The sequence below is a fragment of the Drosophila elegans genome, unplaced genomic scaffold, assembly GCF_018152505.1.
Source record: "Drosophila elegans isolate 14027-0461.03 unplaced genomic scaffold, ASM1815250v1 contig_814, whole genome shotgun sequence".
NCBI classification, from domain to species: Eukaryota; Metazoa; Arthropoda; class Insecta; order Diptera; family Drosophilidae; genus Drosophila; species Drosophila elegans.
In genome coordinates this window covers 15,154,746-15,170,740 of record NW_024546167.1, presented here as the reverse complement: position 1 = coordinate 15,170,740, position 15,995 = coordinate 15,154,746, and the positions used below count along the sequence as shown (strand labels likewise).

General features: G+C 40.5%; 1 protein-coding gene across 3 annotated transcripts in view; it reads left to right on the top strand.

Annotated features, from left to right (window-relative positions):
• LOC108149326 (neuronal acetylcholine receptor subunit alpha-7) overlaps positions 1-15,995 on the top strand; it is a 54,460-nt gene that overhangs the window by 20,046 nt on the left and 18,419 nt on the right. For all 3 annotated transcript variants that reach the window (XM_017276791.2, XM_017276792.2, XM_017276790.2), the window contains exons 3-4: positions 1,482-3,060; positions 10,295-10,434. In XM_017276791.2, coding sequence (XP_017132280.1) covers positions 2,151-3,060; positions 10,295-10,434 — 1,050 coding nt within the window. In that variant the 5' untranslated portion in view covers positions 1,482-2,150. The remainder of the gene's footprint in view (positions 1-1,481; positions 3,061-10,294; positions 10,435-15,995) is intronic.

The window sequence follows — 15,995 nt, the reverse complement described above, 5'->3', positions numbered from 1 at the left end:
AAAAAGTCAAACTGAAAAGACTTTTCAGCATTGCAATTTAACTAAGTTTTCCGGATGGGATACTATTCCATGCAAATATTTTGAGCTGGCAATCAGTGTGAAACAGTGTTTTGATGTGTGTGTCGTTGACAGCGTTTTAGATGCAAAAAAAAACATTTCCTATTACATGTCAGTGCGGAAAAATCTCCCGCAATTCGTACCAGACGAAAAACTATTTCCATTTCTTTCAATTCAAATCCCAGTGACATTTGCAAAACTGAACTTTGACAGAAGAGCAAACTAGCCGGGGGCGGCGAGACTGTTTGTTGACGTTCCTTTTCTATGCATTTATTGTTTTCCCCTCCGGCACCCTGGAACTTTTTTTTTGAGAGCTGCCATAAACGTTCGGCATTTTGAAAGGAAAATATCCAATTGACATTCGGGTTCCAACCACTCGGCTTATGACTGAGGTCTGACCAAAGTAATTGCGTGGTTCCAATTTGGTTGTCCTTTTCTTATTCAAAAACTTTCGGACGTAAGCTGAACGATATGTAACAACTTTTGGCATAAATATGCATAAGCTCCAGAGTCCGTTTCTAGCCAATTCAGCTCTGATCTGCTGGAGCTCTGCTTAACAGGACGTGCCGCACATGTCCGTCAACGTCAGGATGGTAGGCTCTCCATCCCGTTCCCTTGCAAATGGTTTTCCGTTGTGGCAGTTGCATTTTGCATCCTACGGCTGCTTCAATTCCTGCTCGGCCATTTGCCAGGATATGCGGACCCTTGTGTGTTTATCGTTTTGCATACGCATTATTTATTAAGAATGCCAGTGAGAGTCCTTCCAAGAGTCCTGCGGGACTGGAAATCAGTGCAACTTGGTACTCGTACTTGGCATTAATTAGGCCTTTCGCCAACCAGGATCTTCTGCCACATCCTGACACTGCTGGCAGCTGCACAAATTCCTTAGAGCGATTAGCATGCAAAATGTTTAGGGTTTATTGTTTTAGCAAAACTAATTAGTTTGAGTAATTGAAACTCGAGAGCTGTTCGCTTTCCATCGAAATTTGTGCATATTGTAGTTTCCTTTGTGGTCAACAGCAAGTTCGAAGGCTATGGCCTGGGGTTATTGGATGGGTCAACGGGTCGAGGTCGGGGTCTGGGGCACTTGCTAAGAAGTTTGATATAGACAAATTGAAATGGCATACGCCACAAGGTAAATTCCTAATGCAAACAGCTCAGAAAGGAACAATAACGCTGATTGAGATTGCTTGGCAAATGTCGATTGACTTAAGATTACCAGCTCTATTAGTATTGCAATAAAATGAGTGATTAATGTTCAAATCAAAAATTAAGTAGCCTAATATTGCAACTAAATAAGATAATGGACAAACATAGCATTATTTTAGCATGCAACTAAAATGTTATCTAGACAATTTATATATTTTAATACACATTAACTTGTATATATTATTAAACATAAATTTGTATCTTTTTCGTTACAGCCGCCATTTTTGCATACACAAATAAAGAAAAAGTCAAGTAAATCAATAGTAACCAAATGCTACAAAGCACTGCCATATACAACTGCAACGGATTGCATTAGGAGAACTAATTGAATAGCTCAACATATATAGTAATAATAATAGTAGCAACGACAGAATAGAACAACTATACAATCTCGGAGACCACGAACAAATGAGAGAGAAAAGGCAAAACAGGAACATAAACAGCAAATTAAGAACTTGTAAAATCTCCCAGTATCTCCAAATGAATGAAGCCGAAAAACGGGAAAGGAAGTTGATATATGAACTTTTATTGTAGGAAAAGACTCATAAAAAGAATAGGAAAACGCTCTTCGGGTTGTAAAGAAAATAAGAAGACAAAAGAAGACATTATAATGTTGCAAACAATAAAACATATACTTGCCATATTGATATAAAAGAAGAACGTTGAAAGGCGGTGGAAATTTCATAAGTTTAGTAGGTATTAAGGAAAGCCCTGGCACACAACACAAAAGGAAAAAAAGGGAACTAAACCCCCACAAAAAAAAGAAGGAACAATGAAAGCTGCAGCAGCTGGATAAGGCCGAAAAAATCAGAAAATTAAATTATAGTAATCTAGTAGGAAGCAGACAACATATCCGCTGGCAACAACCAACACCGAAAGAGACTATGAAAAATGCACAACTGAAACTGACTGAAGTTGACGATGATGAGCTGTGGCTGGCAGTAAGATTAGCGCATTGCACCAGCAGCAGCAACACCAACAGCAACCCGAGAAACAGCAACAGCATCAGCAACAAGAGGCTTAGCCAGCAACTCACCCAACTGCAACCAAGGAGCTTAAGTACAAAACACCACAGCAACATTGCAAACAAGCAGCACAATAGCCAAGAGCAGAAGCAAGCACCAAAAGCGGAATATGTAGCCACCCACGTGAGCAGCAATGACCAGCAGCAACAGCTAGACAGCAGCAACATGTTGTCGCCAAAGACAGCTGCAGCAATTGCAATTGCTGGCGGCGATCAAGCAACAACCCAACAACCAACAAACATAAGACTGTGTGCACGCAAGCGACAAAGATTGCGTCGCCGACGAAAAAGAAAACCAGCAACCCCAAACGAAGCAGAAGCAGCAACAGCAGCAGCAGCATCAGCAGCAACATTAGCAGCAGCAACAACTAGCAATAGCAACAGCATAAGCAACAGCAATCTGCATCCGATAGCCACCTACATGCAATGTCGCACCAGCGATAACGACACCAGCAATCCGATATCGAGTCATCACCTCTACCCGGCAACCTTCGTGTGGATGTTGAAGGTGTTGCAGGTGTTGCTGGTGTCGCTGCAACAGTGGCAACTTCAAGTGCAACAGCGAGCGGAACTTCTGGTCAGAGGGATCGCGATCAGCACCACCGCCTTCATTTCCTATTTAGGCAGCTTTGCGGCGCAGCTGAGGAGCAGATGCAATCACAGCAGCAGTTCCAGCAACCACAGCAGCAGCAGCAGCACGCAAATAATCAACGGACTTAATAAGCACTCATGGATATTTTTATTGATATATTTGAATTTATCTGCTAAAGGTGAGTGCCATATTCAGTTTATCTCAAGTGTTCGAGTGCAGCATCAGCAACAGCTATTGCAAGCAACAGTTGCCGCACATCGCATTGTTCGGCAGTGGCAGTAGCAGCAGCAGCAACAACATAATGCACGCCAGCAACATATTGTCTCTTTGACACATAAAACCACTCACGTGGGGGATATTTTGTGGGCTTGCGTTGTCGTTGTCGTTGTCGATGCCGTCCTGCTGTCCCCCAGTTGTTGTTATTGTTGTTTGCCAGCTGTGACATTTACGACAGCCTCAAGTGAGGCAACAACAGCCATCTCAGACCGGTCTAAGCCACTTGAAAGCGTCTGCGCCTAAGGTTATTTTCTTTTTCTTTTCCTCCGTCGCCCCCACTTGAGAAGTCCTTAGTCCTTGTTCGTGGCTAACGCGTGGTAGGCCGCAGTTGAGGCCCTTCAAAGGCCATGCTGCATAAACGTTGTTGGGCCAGATGCACCTGAACGAGCCCTATTGAAGGATAAACCATTTAATGAACATAATTGAGAAGCTTCTCCTTTGTAGCTTTAATTGGCTGTTCCTCAAACTAAAACGATATTACTTTACGATCCCCCCTTAGGGAATGAAGTTTACTGGTTAATTAAACTAAATTCCCTGTCTTTGTTGACCCACATTTTTGGCATAAAAACTGTTTGCCAAAAACTAAGCAAAGTCATGTCGAACAATGTGTGGCTGCTGCTGTGCCGAAAAGTTGCAATGCCATAAATACTTTCAACAAGCATTTGCTGCACAGAAATTTCCCATCTGAAGTGGTTGTGGCAAAGGAGGTTTGGAAAATCTTTTTTGATGGTATATATATATATTTTTTTTTTTGCCCCACTGCGCTGCACTAAAAGCTTAAAAATTCTTTGTCACGGCAACAATATTTCCAACGAGACAAGGACCAAGTTTGGTTAGCAGCTAAAATGCCTGCCATTCCATTAGTAGCACACAAAAAAAATACCACCTGAAGATGGTGGCGAGGAGATGGCTTGACTGCCACTTACACATATTGGGGTTATTAATGGCTGCCTATATGAGCTGGGGGAGCAAAAAGGCAGGAACACAGGACGCAAAGTGTTGCCAATGTTTCAGGCTGGCAGGGCAAAGTCGCATTCGCGTGTCGCGGTTAGCATGCCAAGCCATGGAAGCGTAAATAAGTACACAAGTTGTACGGTGGTGCAAGTGGTTAAACGCCAACTTAGTTTGGCTTCATTAATTTTAGTAATTTTCAAAATTAAAAACATCTTAAATTAGGGATACTGAAGTATGAGTATTTAATATCAAGTCGTTGCTTACGAACCGTAGTCTTAATATCTCAATAATATGTTTTGAAAGCAAATAGATTAATTTCGCAACAACTGAAATTTGATTTGATTTTCTGACTAATGACAATAAAAATCACATATCCTAAGGGTTTTTTTTTGTAACTTACAGTGAAGTAAGAATTAGATTTCAAGCCCCAATTAATTTTGAAAAATGTTTATTTATGACATCATACATTTTTTGCGAAAATTGGCAATGGCTTCAAAATTTCAGTGGTGTATATATTGAAAATTTTATAACAATGTTATTGTATCATGCCATGAAAAGTTTTTAACAATTTTCCCAGGATTTTAGGCAAATAATTAAAGCAAAAATAGATTTGATATTCAGACTTTTGGCAATACAACTTTTTTATACTGTATTTTTTTTTTACTTAGCAAAAATAAGCTGCGCTGCACAAAAAACCTAAACTGTAAATCACTGGCTGATTTTAGAAAAAATGATTTTTTCCGGCACTTCTTGAATTTTTTATAAGGGATTACAACATGATATTTTGCAAAGTTTGACCATAACTAAAAATGTTCATCTGTGAGTGCCAATCAATTGAAATATGTATTAAGATTTTTTTACCTTTTGATCAGTATTTTCCACAGTCCAATTGCTGTTTTCATAAATTTTAGCCATGTGTGTGCGATGGGGCAACTTGTATGTCTGCAGTCGAAGTCGTTTACTCCGTCTTCGTTTTTTGTGTCTGTCCTGTCGCTTCGGCTTTGAGTTCATGTTTCATGCACCAAAGGCAGCAGCAACAGCAGCAGCAGTTTCAACAACAATTGCCGTTTGTCCATATGCGTGTGCATGTTTATGATTTTATGGCAGCACTTCCGTTTCCGTCCGAGCCATATTGTACAGCCCCTCCATTCCCCTTTCCCCTTTTCCCTTTCTTCTTTCGCCTTTCTGCGGCCTTTCTCCTGGCTGCCATCGCTAATCAGATTTAAACTTTGCACAACGTCAACGTTGCTTACACCAGCTGTAAGTGTGTGTGCGGTTGTTACTGTATTCATGAGTGTGTCGAGTATGCGCTTGCCCTATGACATCGTTCATACGCCCCGTTGGCCAGCCAAGTGCCCTTCCCCATTTTCCCTGGTCATGTCCTGTAAGTATGACATTTATTGCTACGGAAAGGCTTTTGGCATGCTTCAAGATTTCAAGACTCTTCGCATCTGACAGCCCCCCGTTGTTTCATTTCTCGCTTTTGGCGCTTACATGAGATGATAGAATTAATTTATATATTTCGGCAAGGGCATTTTTTCCTATGCTTACATTTAAGAATTCAATTAAAATTAAATTTACTTCCAATAAACTGTTTTAACTATTATGTCACTTTTGACATTATTATACTTTGTTATATTCTATCTGTGGTGAAATTTGTGTGTGTTAACAAATTATGTACACCCACAACGGCATGCAATATTCAGGAATTTTCCCCAAAATGTCAACTCCCCAGCGGTTCTATCAATCTATACGATAAATGTAACAAGTTCCCTTCCATCATTAGCTAAAGGGTTGTTACAAGAAAGAAAAACAAATGTCATGCCTGCCATTTGCATTATGGAGCCCATCGAGGCATCGTCCACATGAGGCTGAGACAGATGACGGGCCCGGGCCCATCAGCCAAACACAAATAATCTCCTGCCCATCTCAATCCAGTACTTCGATGGATCAAATGTGAAGCAGAAGTGAGGAGGGCGAGACTCAGAAATGTTGGCTGGAATAAAATCAATCATTAAATGTGATAGCATTCATAATTTTCAATAGTGGACACAAGGCAATTTGATTGATGGGCCTGCCAAGAAATGCCCGGGAATGCCAGTTACTCTTTTTACTGGCAAAAAGTGGCAAAATATGACATTGACAGAAGTACCTAAAGCTTGGATACTTTATTTTTGCCATATTTGTATGCAAAATAACTTTAAAACCATTAGAAAATGAAATAAGAGATTCAAGTAAATGAAGAAAATTTAGAAAGTTTACAATTTGTACATTAACACAATATTTTTCGTGCTTTCTACTTTTCCAAGTAGCGCTGTTCTGTCTCTTTCCCCATTTTTGTCCTCTCCAAAGCTGTCTATCGATTTGTTTCCATTTTTAGGGCTACTCTTGTCTCAGGTTACTCTATCTGCCTCATCCGTGCCCCTTATAAAAAGAAACAGGAAAAAGGAAAACAAGAAAGTCATAAGCAATTAAATGCTTTCCCAGCTCCCAAGCCCCATCCAATTAAGGGCAACTCTGTGTGTGTGTGTTTGTGTGTGTTTGTGTGTGTGGGGTGGTTTGCTAGGGATTCCAAAGGGGCGGTTAGTGCTGGAATTTTTATTGCATAAATTAAGCTTTGAATGGTTAAGCGTCACCTTGGCGCTATTAAAATGCTCGCTTCTGAGCTCTCTCGTTTCCCAAAGCCTGGCACCTCTGTAAAGCCCTGCCCCCTTTCCCTTCCCTCCCCTCAGCCATTAGCAGGTGCGATGTCAGGGGGACTGCCTGTACAGTGTTCACCCTTCTGAGCAGACAGCCATCAAGCTTCATCACTTTCGTCGCTTCCCCGATTTCTGCGGGTCCGCTCTCACCCCATCTTGTATCGGTTTTGGGAGCTTAAGTGGTTTGGCGCCCCGTCAGTTTTCATTTTGCTTTCAATTTTTAATATCGGCGGACAGCGCGAGTCGAAACATTTCTGCCATCTTTCTGCTCTTACTTGAGGTCCTTTAATAATGACACAGAATATATTTTATACAACCGCTTTCTTAGAAATATAACAATTTACAATTAAAAAATTAGATCTTCATTATACCCTTGCAGAGGGTATTATAATTTCAGTCAGAAGTTTGCAACGCAGTGAAGGAGACATCTCCGACCCTATAAAGTGTATATATTCTTGATCAGCATCACTAGGAGAGTCGATCTAGCCATGTCCGTCTGTCCGTCCGTCTGTCCGTCCGTTTCTACGCAAACTAGTCTCTCAGTTTTAAAGCTATCTGCATGAAACTTTCCCAAAAGTTGTCTTTCTATTGCAGGTAGTATATAAGTCGGAACGAGCCGGATCGGACGACTATAGCATATAGCTCCCATAGGAACAATCGAAAAAATAATTGAACAAAAATTATAACTTTGCTGTTTTTTAATTTTTTTTTTAGTTCTTCGACATATAGTAATGGTTAAATATTTCAGAAATACGGTTTAAATCTATCCTGGGCTTGATAGTTATTACTAAAGAGTATTTCATTATTGCCTATACGAATAGCAAAGTATTTTAGGCGAACTTCTTATTTTTCGCTCTTATTTTGTTTTTTGGAAGCATTGGCCATTTGCTGTCGTTATTATGGCTGTGTGTTGCGGCGTGTGTTTCGTAGGCAGCTGCATTTTCTAAACAATTTTGTTGCTTTTTATTTGGCACATTAAATTGGCCAACTCGAGTGTGCCTCACTCCCGTTGTCGCTGCTACCCAAAGTCCTTGCAGCTGTTGCCGCACTTGCTCGCGCTATCTCCCTCTCTGTCTCCACCCCTCCCTGTCTGGCCAACGACTTGGTTTGGCTTTGTGAAATAGCAATTACTTTTTCATGCTTCACTGCAATAAAATTGCAATTTTATGCGGCCTGCCGACGGACAATAACAAAAACAACAAACGAAGCATCAACAAAATAAAGGAAAATAACGAAACGGAAGTGCAGCCATTGAAAAGGCATTTCGAAATGGCCGCAGCCTGTTGGAAAAATAGAGAAAGAGACAAGAAAGCCAAATTTAAAGATGACTTGACTCCGCGAAAAGTTAACGACTCTAAAATGGAAAGTTAATGACTCCTTATACGTTTTGTTCGGGTTACTAATAACAGAACTTGGCTTCACTTTAGTTTGAAGACAACAAAACATATTGTGTCATAATTTGATTCGTGAAAAGTTTTTTATTGAGTTTAAATTATTGTTCCATTTAATTTCTTCTTAATTTGTTTGTTGTTTGGTTTGTTTATGTAGTTGTACGTTTTCTTCTCCAATAACTATTTCCTACAAAAATGACAAGACATCTTTTAAAAGTTATGTCTTACAGAAGAGCTCACTACAATATTTCAGAAAAATTATCCGACACTTTCACGAAAGAAAATGAACAGTAATATCCAATTAAGCTTCCTGCTTACTCTTTGAAGCTGCAGGAAAAACTCGTTGTTTTACATTATATATATCCTACTTTTTGGTTATTTATTCTCTGTTTGTGATGGTTAGGCAACAAAAGCAAATAAAAACAAAAGTCTGTACTCGTGATGTCGGAGTCAAAAGTCGGTAAAGTCGGCAAAGTCGCCTTTTGTGTCCGGTCACAATAGCTGGCCGATACTCAGGATCGCTGGCAGCCCTCATATTTGTTTTATTATCACATTCATTTTGACACTTCATCAGACGTTGGCCTCTTTTTTTGTTGTCCTGCTGTTTGTGTCTCTTCTGAGCCTCTGCCGCGCTCCTGTTGCTTTGTTCTAGGCCCACTCCTCGACGACTTGGCTGGTGTCAATGCTTTGCCTTAAGGGCCTAACTAGGTGCCCTGTCCACCGACCCACCCCCAACCCCGCACTCATTGTTGGTCCGGACCCGTGCTCGTTAGCTGCAGTTTTTCCTTCATCTGGCCTCTCTCGGTTTTTTTCTTGGCCCGCAGGCTCGTCATTTTGTTTTAATATTAAATGAACAAGGAAGAGCGCGTGAAAAGCGAATGAAATATGCAAAAACGGCAGAGAAAGTGCCAGGGCTAGAGAAAGCCAGATGGAACCGGGCTAAAGACAAATTAAAACTAAAAAATTCATGTGCATAATTTCTAAACGCTGTTCATTTTGTATGCAAATCTTCTGGGTTAAGCGGGCTAAGCTTTGCTAAAAGTGAAAACTTTTCAACGTTCAACAGATTGCGACTTTTTCGCTGCTGCACAAAAAACAGATGCACATACAAATTTAATTACCGTCGACCTCTTCAAAAGCAGGGCAAATGCTGCATTGCACATCAATCTGGGATTAATTCAATTTTCAAGAACCTCATCCATGGCAATTTCGCTGATTATTTCTCCCTTTGCCACATGAACTGCACTCTCAACAGCTCAACTCGATAAATCCGTGACTTATTGGTACTTACTGTCTGATTATAGTGCTTCCCTAGAAAAAAGGGGGAGGCCGCTGCGAAAAAAGTGGGAAAAACTCTTAAGAAATTATCAAATTGAGAGGCAAAGAGCAGGCGAGCAACTTGGAATTCTCCTTCGACTTCATCTAGTTTCTTTTGTAGTTTCTTCTGCTGCCCACATTCATGCATAAATAATTCCACGATAACGATGCGAATATGTCCGTCCCCCCATTAGTGTGTGTGTGGGTGAGGCAATCTATTATCGCTGGGGAAAAAACGTAACAAGAAAATTTGTATGTGAAAAAGTTTTGCTCAATAAAAGTTTCCTTTTGTTATTCGCCTGCCAGAGAACAATGGTCGCTCTTCACACACATACACACACAAAACACACAGTTCTCGGCTGAGAAAGACATATGTGTGTTGGCAAAACGAGGAACAAAAACTTTTCTCCCACCGCCTTCCTCCTCCCTCCAACCCTTCGAACTCCTTTCTCTGTTGCCTTTCCAATCCGACGCCGACTGCAAAACCCGTATTCACATCCACATGAACACAGCACAGCCCCAAAGCAGAAGCACAAGTCCAAGAAGCAAGCAAAACCAAGTTGCAGAAACCAAAAACTTGCAAACTTTTGCATATCAATAAATTTTAGTTGTTGTCTTCCGCCCCCCGTTACCATTTGCCGAGTTATTGATGTTGATTTGCGGCGCTCCTGCGAAAAGGCAAACAGTTGCTGCAGTTCTTTTTCCTTAACCCACACTCGTAATCGAGTTTCCCAAGTAAGTTGTATGCACTAATTCGAATTTTATCTACTTGCAGTTTGCCTAGCAGGATATCATGAAAAGAGACTGTTACATGATCTTTTGGATCCTTATAATACACTAGAGCGTCCCGTTCTTAATGAATCGGACCCGTTACAATTAAGCTTTGGGTTAACTTTAATGCAAATTATCGATGTGGTAAGTAATTTACATTTTAAGTATCTCATTTAAAATTAAACAAAACACAGATGAATTTTAGATATAAATATATATATAAATTATCGATGTGGTAAGTAATTTACATTTTAAGTATCTTATTTAAAATTAAACAAAACACAGATGAATTTAAGATATATGGAAGCTTAATAGAAATCACTAGGGTTTTGAAAGTTTAAAAAAATGTGTTGAAAAGTATAAATAGTATTTCTTACTGCATACTTTTGGAGGCTTTCGATCGCTAGTGGCCTTAAAAAATGTAAAAGCTATAAATTATAAACTTTTAAAATCAAATAATATATTCTTTTAAAGCCAGTATGAATTTATAAAATTTTTGAACTTACCGTTCTTATTGCCAAACATAGAACAAATATTTAATTGGAAGTCAACGAATCTGTGATTAAGATCACGAAATTAAAAGCAGTCCTTTAATTTCCCATTTTAATTACCGCCAGGCCTGTGTGAGCAAAGAACTTTCAGTTTCACAATTTGTTTCCCCTTTCTGAAAAGGAGCCTTAAAGTAGGCAACAGCAAAAAAAAAAGAATTCCTGATGACACAATTTAGTGCTGGGTAAAAAGTGAATTGCCAAGAAAGTGAAATTTTAATTATTTGCCGGAGAGCAGCGCACACACACACACATGTGTGTATGTGAATGTCCTGCTGCCTGGTGGCTGTTCCTTGAATGGCAGCTGCCTGTTCCCCTTCCCTCTGGCCTATTTACAGACAGGACACACACATATCCTGGCTGACTGGCAGTGTCGAGCAAATTACATGCAACGTCATGTGGCATGTGCGGCGTTTGACTCATTTTCACCTTTCGCTGGTTCTTTCTGCATTCATCAGTTGCGAAAACTTTTCCCTAACTTACAATTGCGTAGGGGTTGAAAAGTCGGTAGGTGGAAAATCCTAGGGAAAGGGACTTGAGAGCTGGCGAGTAAGGTGGAAACTGTCGGAAAGGGCGACGCGAGGCGTTTGCCTTTGTTAGTGAGACAACCTCAATTCATATTAGATTTGCATGGCATTTGTCCGTGTGTGTGGCTTGTTTGTTTGGCCATTCCCAACCTTATCCACCGCCAGCAGTCAGGAGCGAAGAGCCAGAAGCCAGGAGCCAGGAGCCAGGACCTAACCAGGACCAGATCCTGAGTCACAGTCAGAGCCAAAGCCTGGTGTCCCGCACAAAGTTCGGATTCAGCAAAATGGAGCGCACAAACAAAAGGCACTCACACATGAGGCATGAAAAGCAAAAACAGCAACGCAAAAAATTTGCTGCTGGCATACTACTATATATGGCTAAGGCTGGGGAAAAAAATAAAAGCGAAAACGATTCCAGACGCTAGAAAACTGCGCATTCAGTGACGCGCTAAAAGTCGCACATACATAAACAAATACACTCACACAAAGCCAAAGCCAAACGGCGAAAAGCAATGCAAAGTACACTGAAAGAAATGTTGGCTGCTACAACAATTTTAATTAAGGAGTTAAAGGAAGAAAGCAAACCATGTTTTGTCTTTTTGTAGACAAATAATAGCTTTTTGTCACTGCAAGCTCTTGTCAATTTATTACTATAAGGATGCCAAATTTAAAACCAAACTATTGTTACCCAAAGTAAGAAGTATTTGATCTGCCAATAATGCTTCCAATTTTGTGCCGTGCATTTACAATAAAGTACACCCGTACACACTTGGCATGCAAATAAAATGAATAAATAAAATTTGCACATGTGCTTTTCACACCTTGTGCCAAAACATATAAACCCGAGGGCTGACGAGGGGTGTTTTGTGGGTTCCTGGCTGTGCTGCGCCAGGCAAAGCAATGAAGTGCGAGTTGCTGCTGGTGCGAAATGAAGTCGAAAGAACAGAACAAATGGGCACAATGCGCTGGCGGTCGTTGTTTGTTGCCGTTTTGGGTGGCAGTAAAAACTGCAGCACGCACACTCGAAACGCAGCGGTAGCTGAAAAGCAGGAAAAGCTACTGAAAACCAGCTGAAAAGCAACAGTGGCAGCAATTACTGGGCATAAAATCCAAAATCGGGTCGTTCGGGTAAGATGAAAGGGAATGACGGCCGTTACCACCTTTGGATGCCAAACTAGAGTTTACGAGCCCCACGGTGTACTCAGACTTTCATTGCGCACTGTTAGTGGCCCGCTTAGATGTCACGGCAATCAAAAGTTGTTAATGCATCGCGGGGAATCGTAATCGTAAGGAAATCAGTTGCATATGGTGCGATAATAAAGGATATTACTCTCCTGCCACTCCGCATCGCAGTTGGCATCTTCGTTTATTGCACCAGCTTACAAAAATAATCGTAAAGAGGTCGTTTTCTTTTCTGCCAATGATTTTTAATTTGAAAAGTTATTGGTGTGCCTAAGAAACTTTCAGAAAATATTTTATTACTTATCCCATAAAACTAAATGCATATTAGTGTAATGAATATATCTTTGTTTTTTTTTTTTTTTCTAGCAATAATTTGTTTACTTTGAAAAGTTTTTTGATCGTTTTATTAATGATTTTGAGTTGAAAAATAAAAATTTATATTAGTTTAACAAATATATCTTTATTCGTTTTATTTGTCTAGCAATAATTTATTTACTTTGAACAGTTTTGATTTGTTTTATTAACGCTTTTCCGTTTATTATTTATCCTTTAAAATTATAAAAATGCATATTTATTGATTAAATTGTTGTTTGGACCTTAGAAAGATTTTTCCATATTCCTTGAAACTGCATTTAAAATAAAAACTGCTAGTATGTTTCGATTTAAGCACAAACATAATTGGTAATGCCATTTGTTCAATCAATTGAATCAGCAAACTGCAGTGGAAATTCAAAGAATGTTCGCCTTAAGCTTGGGTTTTTTGTGTGAAAAGCAAACGATTTTTCTGCCAGTTGCAGGTCGGCAGTGCCATTAGTTGTCCGTCGAGGATACGCCATCGCTCGACTGTGGCAATATTTTAACTGTTAAATGCAGTGGCTCCCGCCGCATTTGCATATTTTTTCCACCGCCAACTGGGTCTCCAAGCAATTTAAAGATTAAGCACCTGGCAGGGATTCTCGAACAGCAGCGGCAATGCAATTGAAGCCAGAGAGCTACAGGCAGAGTCCTTCTGAACAAAGGAAAAACTACACCGAGGGCCCTTTGCCTCTTTCATCAATTTCACTTATCGGGCAATGTCAACAGCTCCTTCGGCAGCTCTCCAGAAAGTGAGCTTGCGAGGACTCTAATCACACGGCTATTCAAACAATGGCAGTCCTTGTGTGTAATATGGCTTGCATCCCCATTTGATTTATGTAAAGCACAGGTCATAATTGCTTTTCCCGGAGGTCGGGACAATGCCTCCCCTCTCACTTCCTGTTGGCAATTTGGCCGCTGGAAATTGCATTTTCTTCAGTCCTCAGTTTGTGTTAGTGTCCGGAAGAGCTTTCCCTTTGTTATGCGTCACGCCTGGCAACGAAATTAGAATGCCTTCGTATTACACTTGCCAGCGGATTTCTATTCTCGGCCCAGTACACGTTGGCCATCGAATGTTCGGTGGGTCCGCAAGGTTTCCATCAACATAAACAGGTTTCCCATGTGCATAGATGGTTATGGACATGCTTGGCATACTTTCGCAAATGCTTTCAATGCATTTTCGACTGGGGTTTGGGTGAAAGCTTCACTCACTTTCACTGTGATTGAAGTTCTTTTGCAGAGCAAATGGCTGTGTGCCCGTGTGTCCTCTTCCTCCATAAGGTTCCCGTTTTTGCTGTGCAGAAACGACTTTGTCAAATGAGCACAACGTGGCAGGCACACATAAACACATGTAAGCGATGGCAGGATGGCAATCCTGTCCAGAAGATTGCTCAATGGCTTGTGGCTGGCAAAGTGTTTGACCAGAATTGGGACAGCGCTTTGACCCACTGCTAACACAACTGTACTTGGGTTGCATTCCCCCTCTAAATCGCTATAAATATACGTATTTTATTAAACTAATGTATGTGTTCTCAAGTTTTTTTTGGGTTTGTGGGAAATTGGTCAGTAAGGCACATTTCTGAACGCAATGTAAATACTTAGTTTTGATAGGGACTTTTAGGATGTTGCCTTTTATTCGTTAAACATTCAGAAACGTTTGCTTACGAGAAAAACGCGAATATATATTTAATTGCATTTTGCGAATGGCCAAGGATCACCCGTAATGCGAAAAATAAATTAAAAGCGTTGCTGAAATCAGTTCAAATTATTTCCCCAGCGGAAGAAATGAATATTGAAGTGTTTTTTAATTAAATGCACCGAGTGAAAGCAATCTCCAGGCCCCAGTATATTGAGTGTTGGATACTCGTGTTAAAAAAATAATGAAAACAATAAACGAAACCACTTAACAATTTAAAAATGAAACAGTGAGTGGAAGAAATGAAGCAATTCAATGGAAAAGATGTGGATTTTCGGGGTAGTGGAGTTCAATTAGTCCTCAATCTTAAGTAAATCGATTTTAATTAATTGAGTAATTAGTTATGTTTTAATACCTAAAATCCATTAATGTCAATAGTTTAAGAGGGGATTGCATTTTTTAAGTAAGTCAAATTGAGAACAAGGCTGTGAACAAGCCAATAAACATCCTTTTCCACGTTCAGAGCAAACAGACAGCATGACAAATGTAAAGGGGATTATTGAGAACTATGCTAGGCTGAAAAAAGAAACAAATGAAACAAGAAAGTGAAAAACAGGCCAGGGCAAACAGGACACAGAAAGAAGTTGACTGTCAGGCAAAGGAGGTGAAATTACAGGGAAGGCAAGGAGAAAGGCGGTGAAAGTACAAATAAAGAAACTCCCAGGCGCATTAATTAAAAAGGAGCAGACAAAGCGAGGCGCAGATTAATTGGCATCAATGGGAGAAAGACAGTGGCGGTAAAGAGGGCTCAGATAGGGGCCAAGACGCAGGCCAAGGATATGGCAGCGGGTTTGGGTTTGGGACGGAGGAAGTGATTAAGTAGGCTCCAGGACGACGGAATGGTACTGGGTGAATATCAACGGATATCAGCGGAAAATGAGTAATGAAGTCGAGATGGGCCAGCCATTTTTTATGCATACAGGACAATGAGAAACTAGGCCCCGCCTGTGTCTGTGTCTGTGTACGTGTGTGCGTGGGGAACGAACACCGCGTTTTATGCTACAGTTTCAGTCGGCTTCGAGTTGGCTTTCCGTTTTTTTAAATCCCTTGAACGTTGTTGGCCTGCCATGTCAATGAACCGGCTCTGCGTGTGTGTATCCGTATATGTGTTTGTGGTGGGGTGTGGACTTTGTGAGAATATGTATTTGCGCCGCACATATGCAAATTTCCGCATACCGAAACTTGTCTTTGGCCCGGTCGAAGGCTGGGCAGGAAAAAAATCGGCTGGGGGGAAACAAAAACTCTTGGGCTGTAATAATTTTGCCGTTTGCTTTTTTTGCTCATTTAAAATTCAACAACTGCCGTTCGTAGCCGCCATTTATTTATATGTTTTTCTTTGCCTCTTTTAGTAGTCAGACATAGGCTCATATGCATTCATATACGCACACTATTTGAATG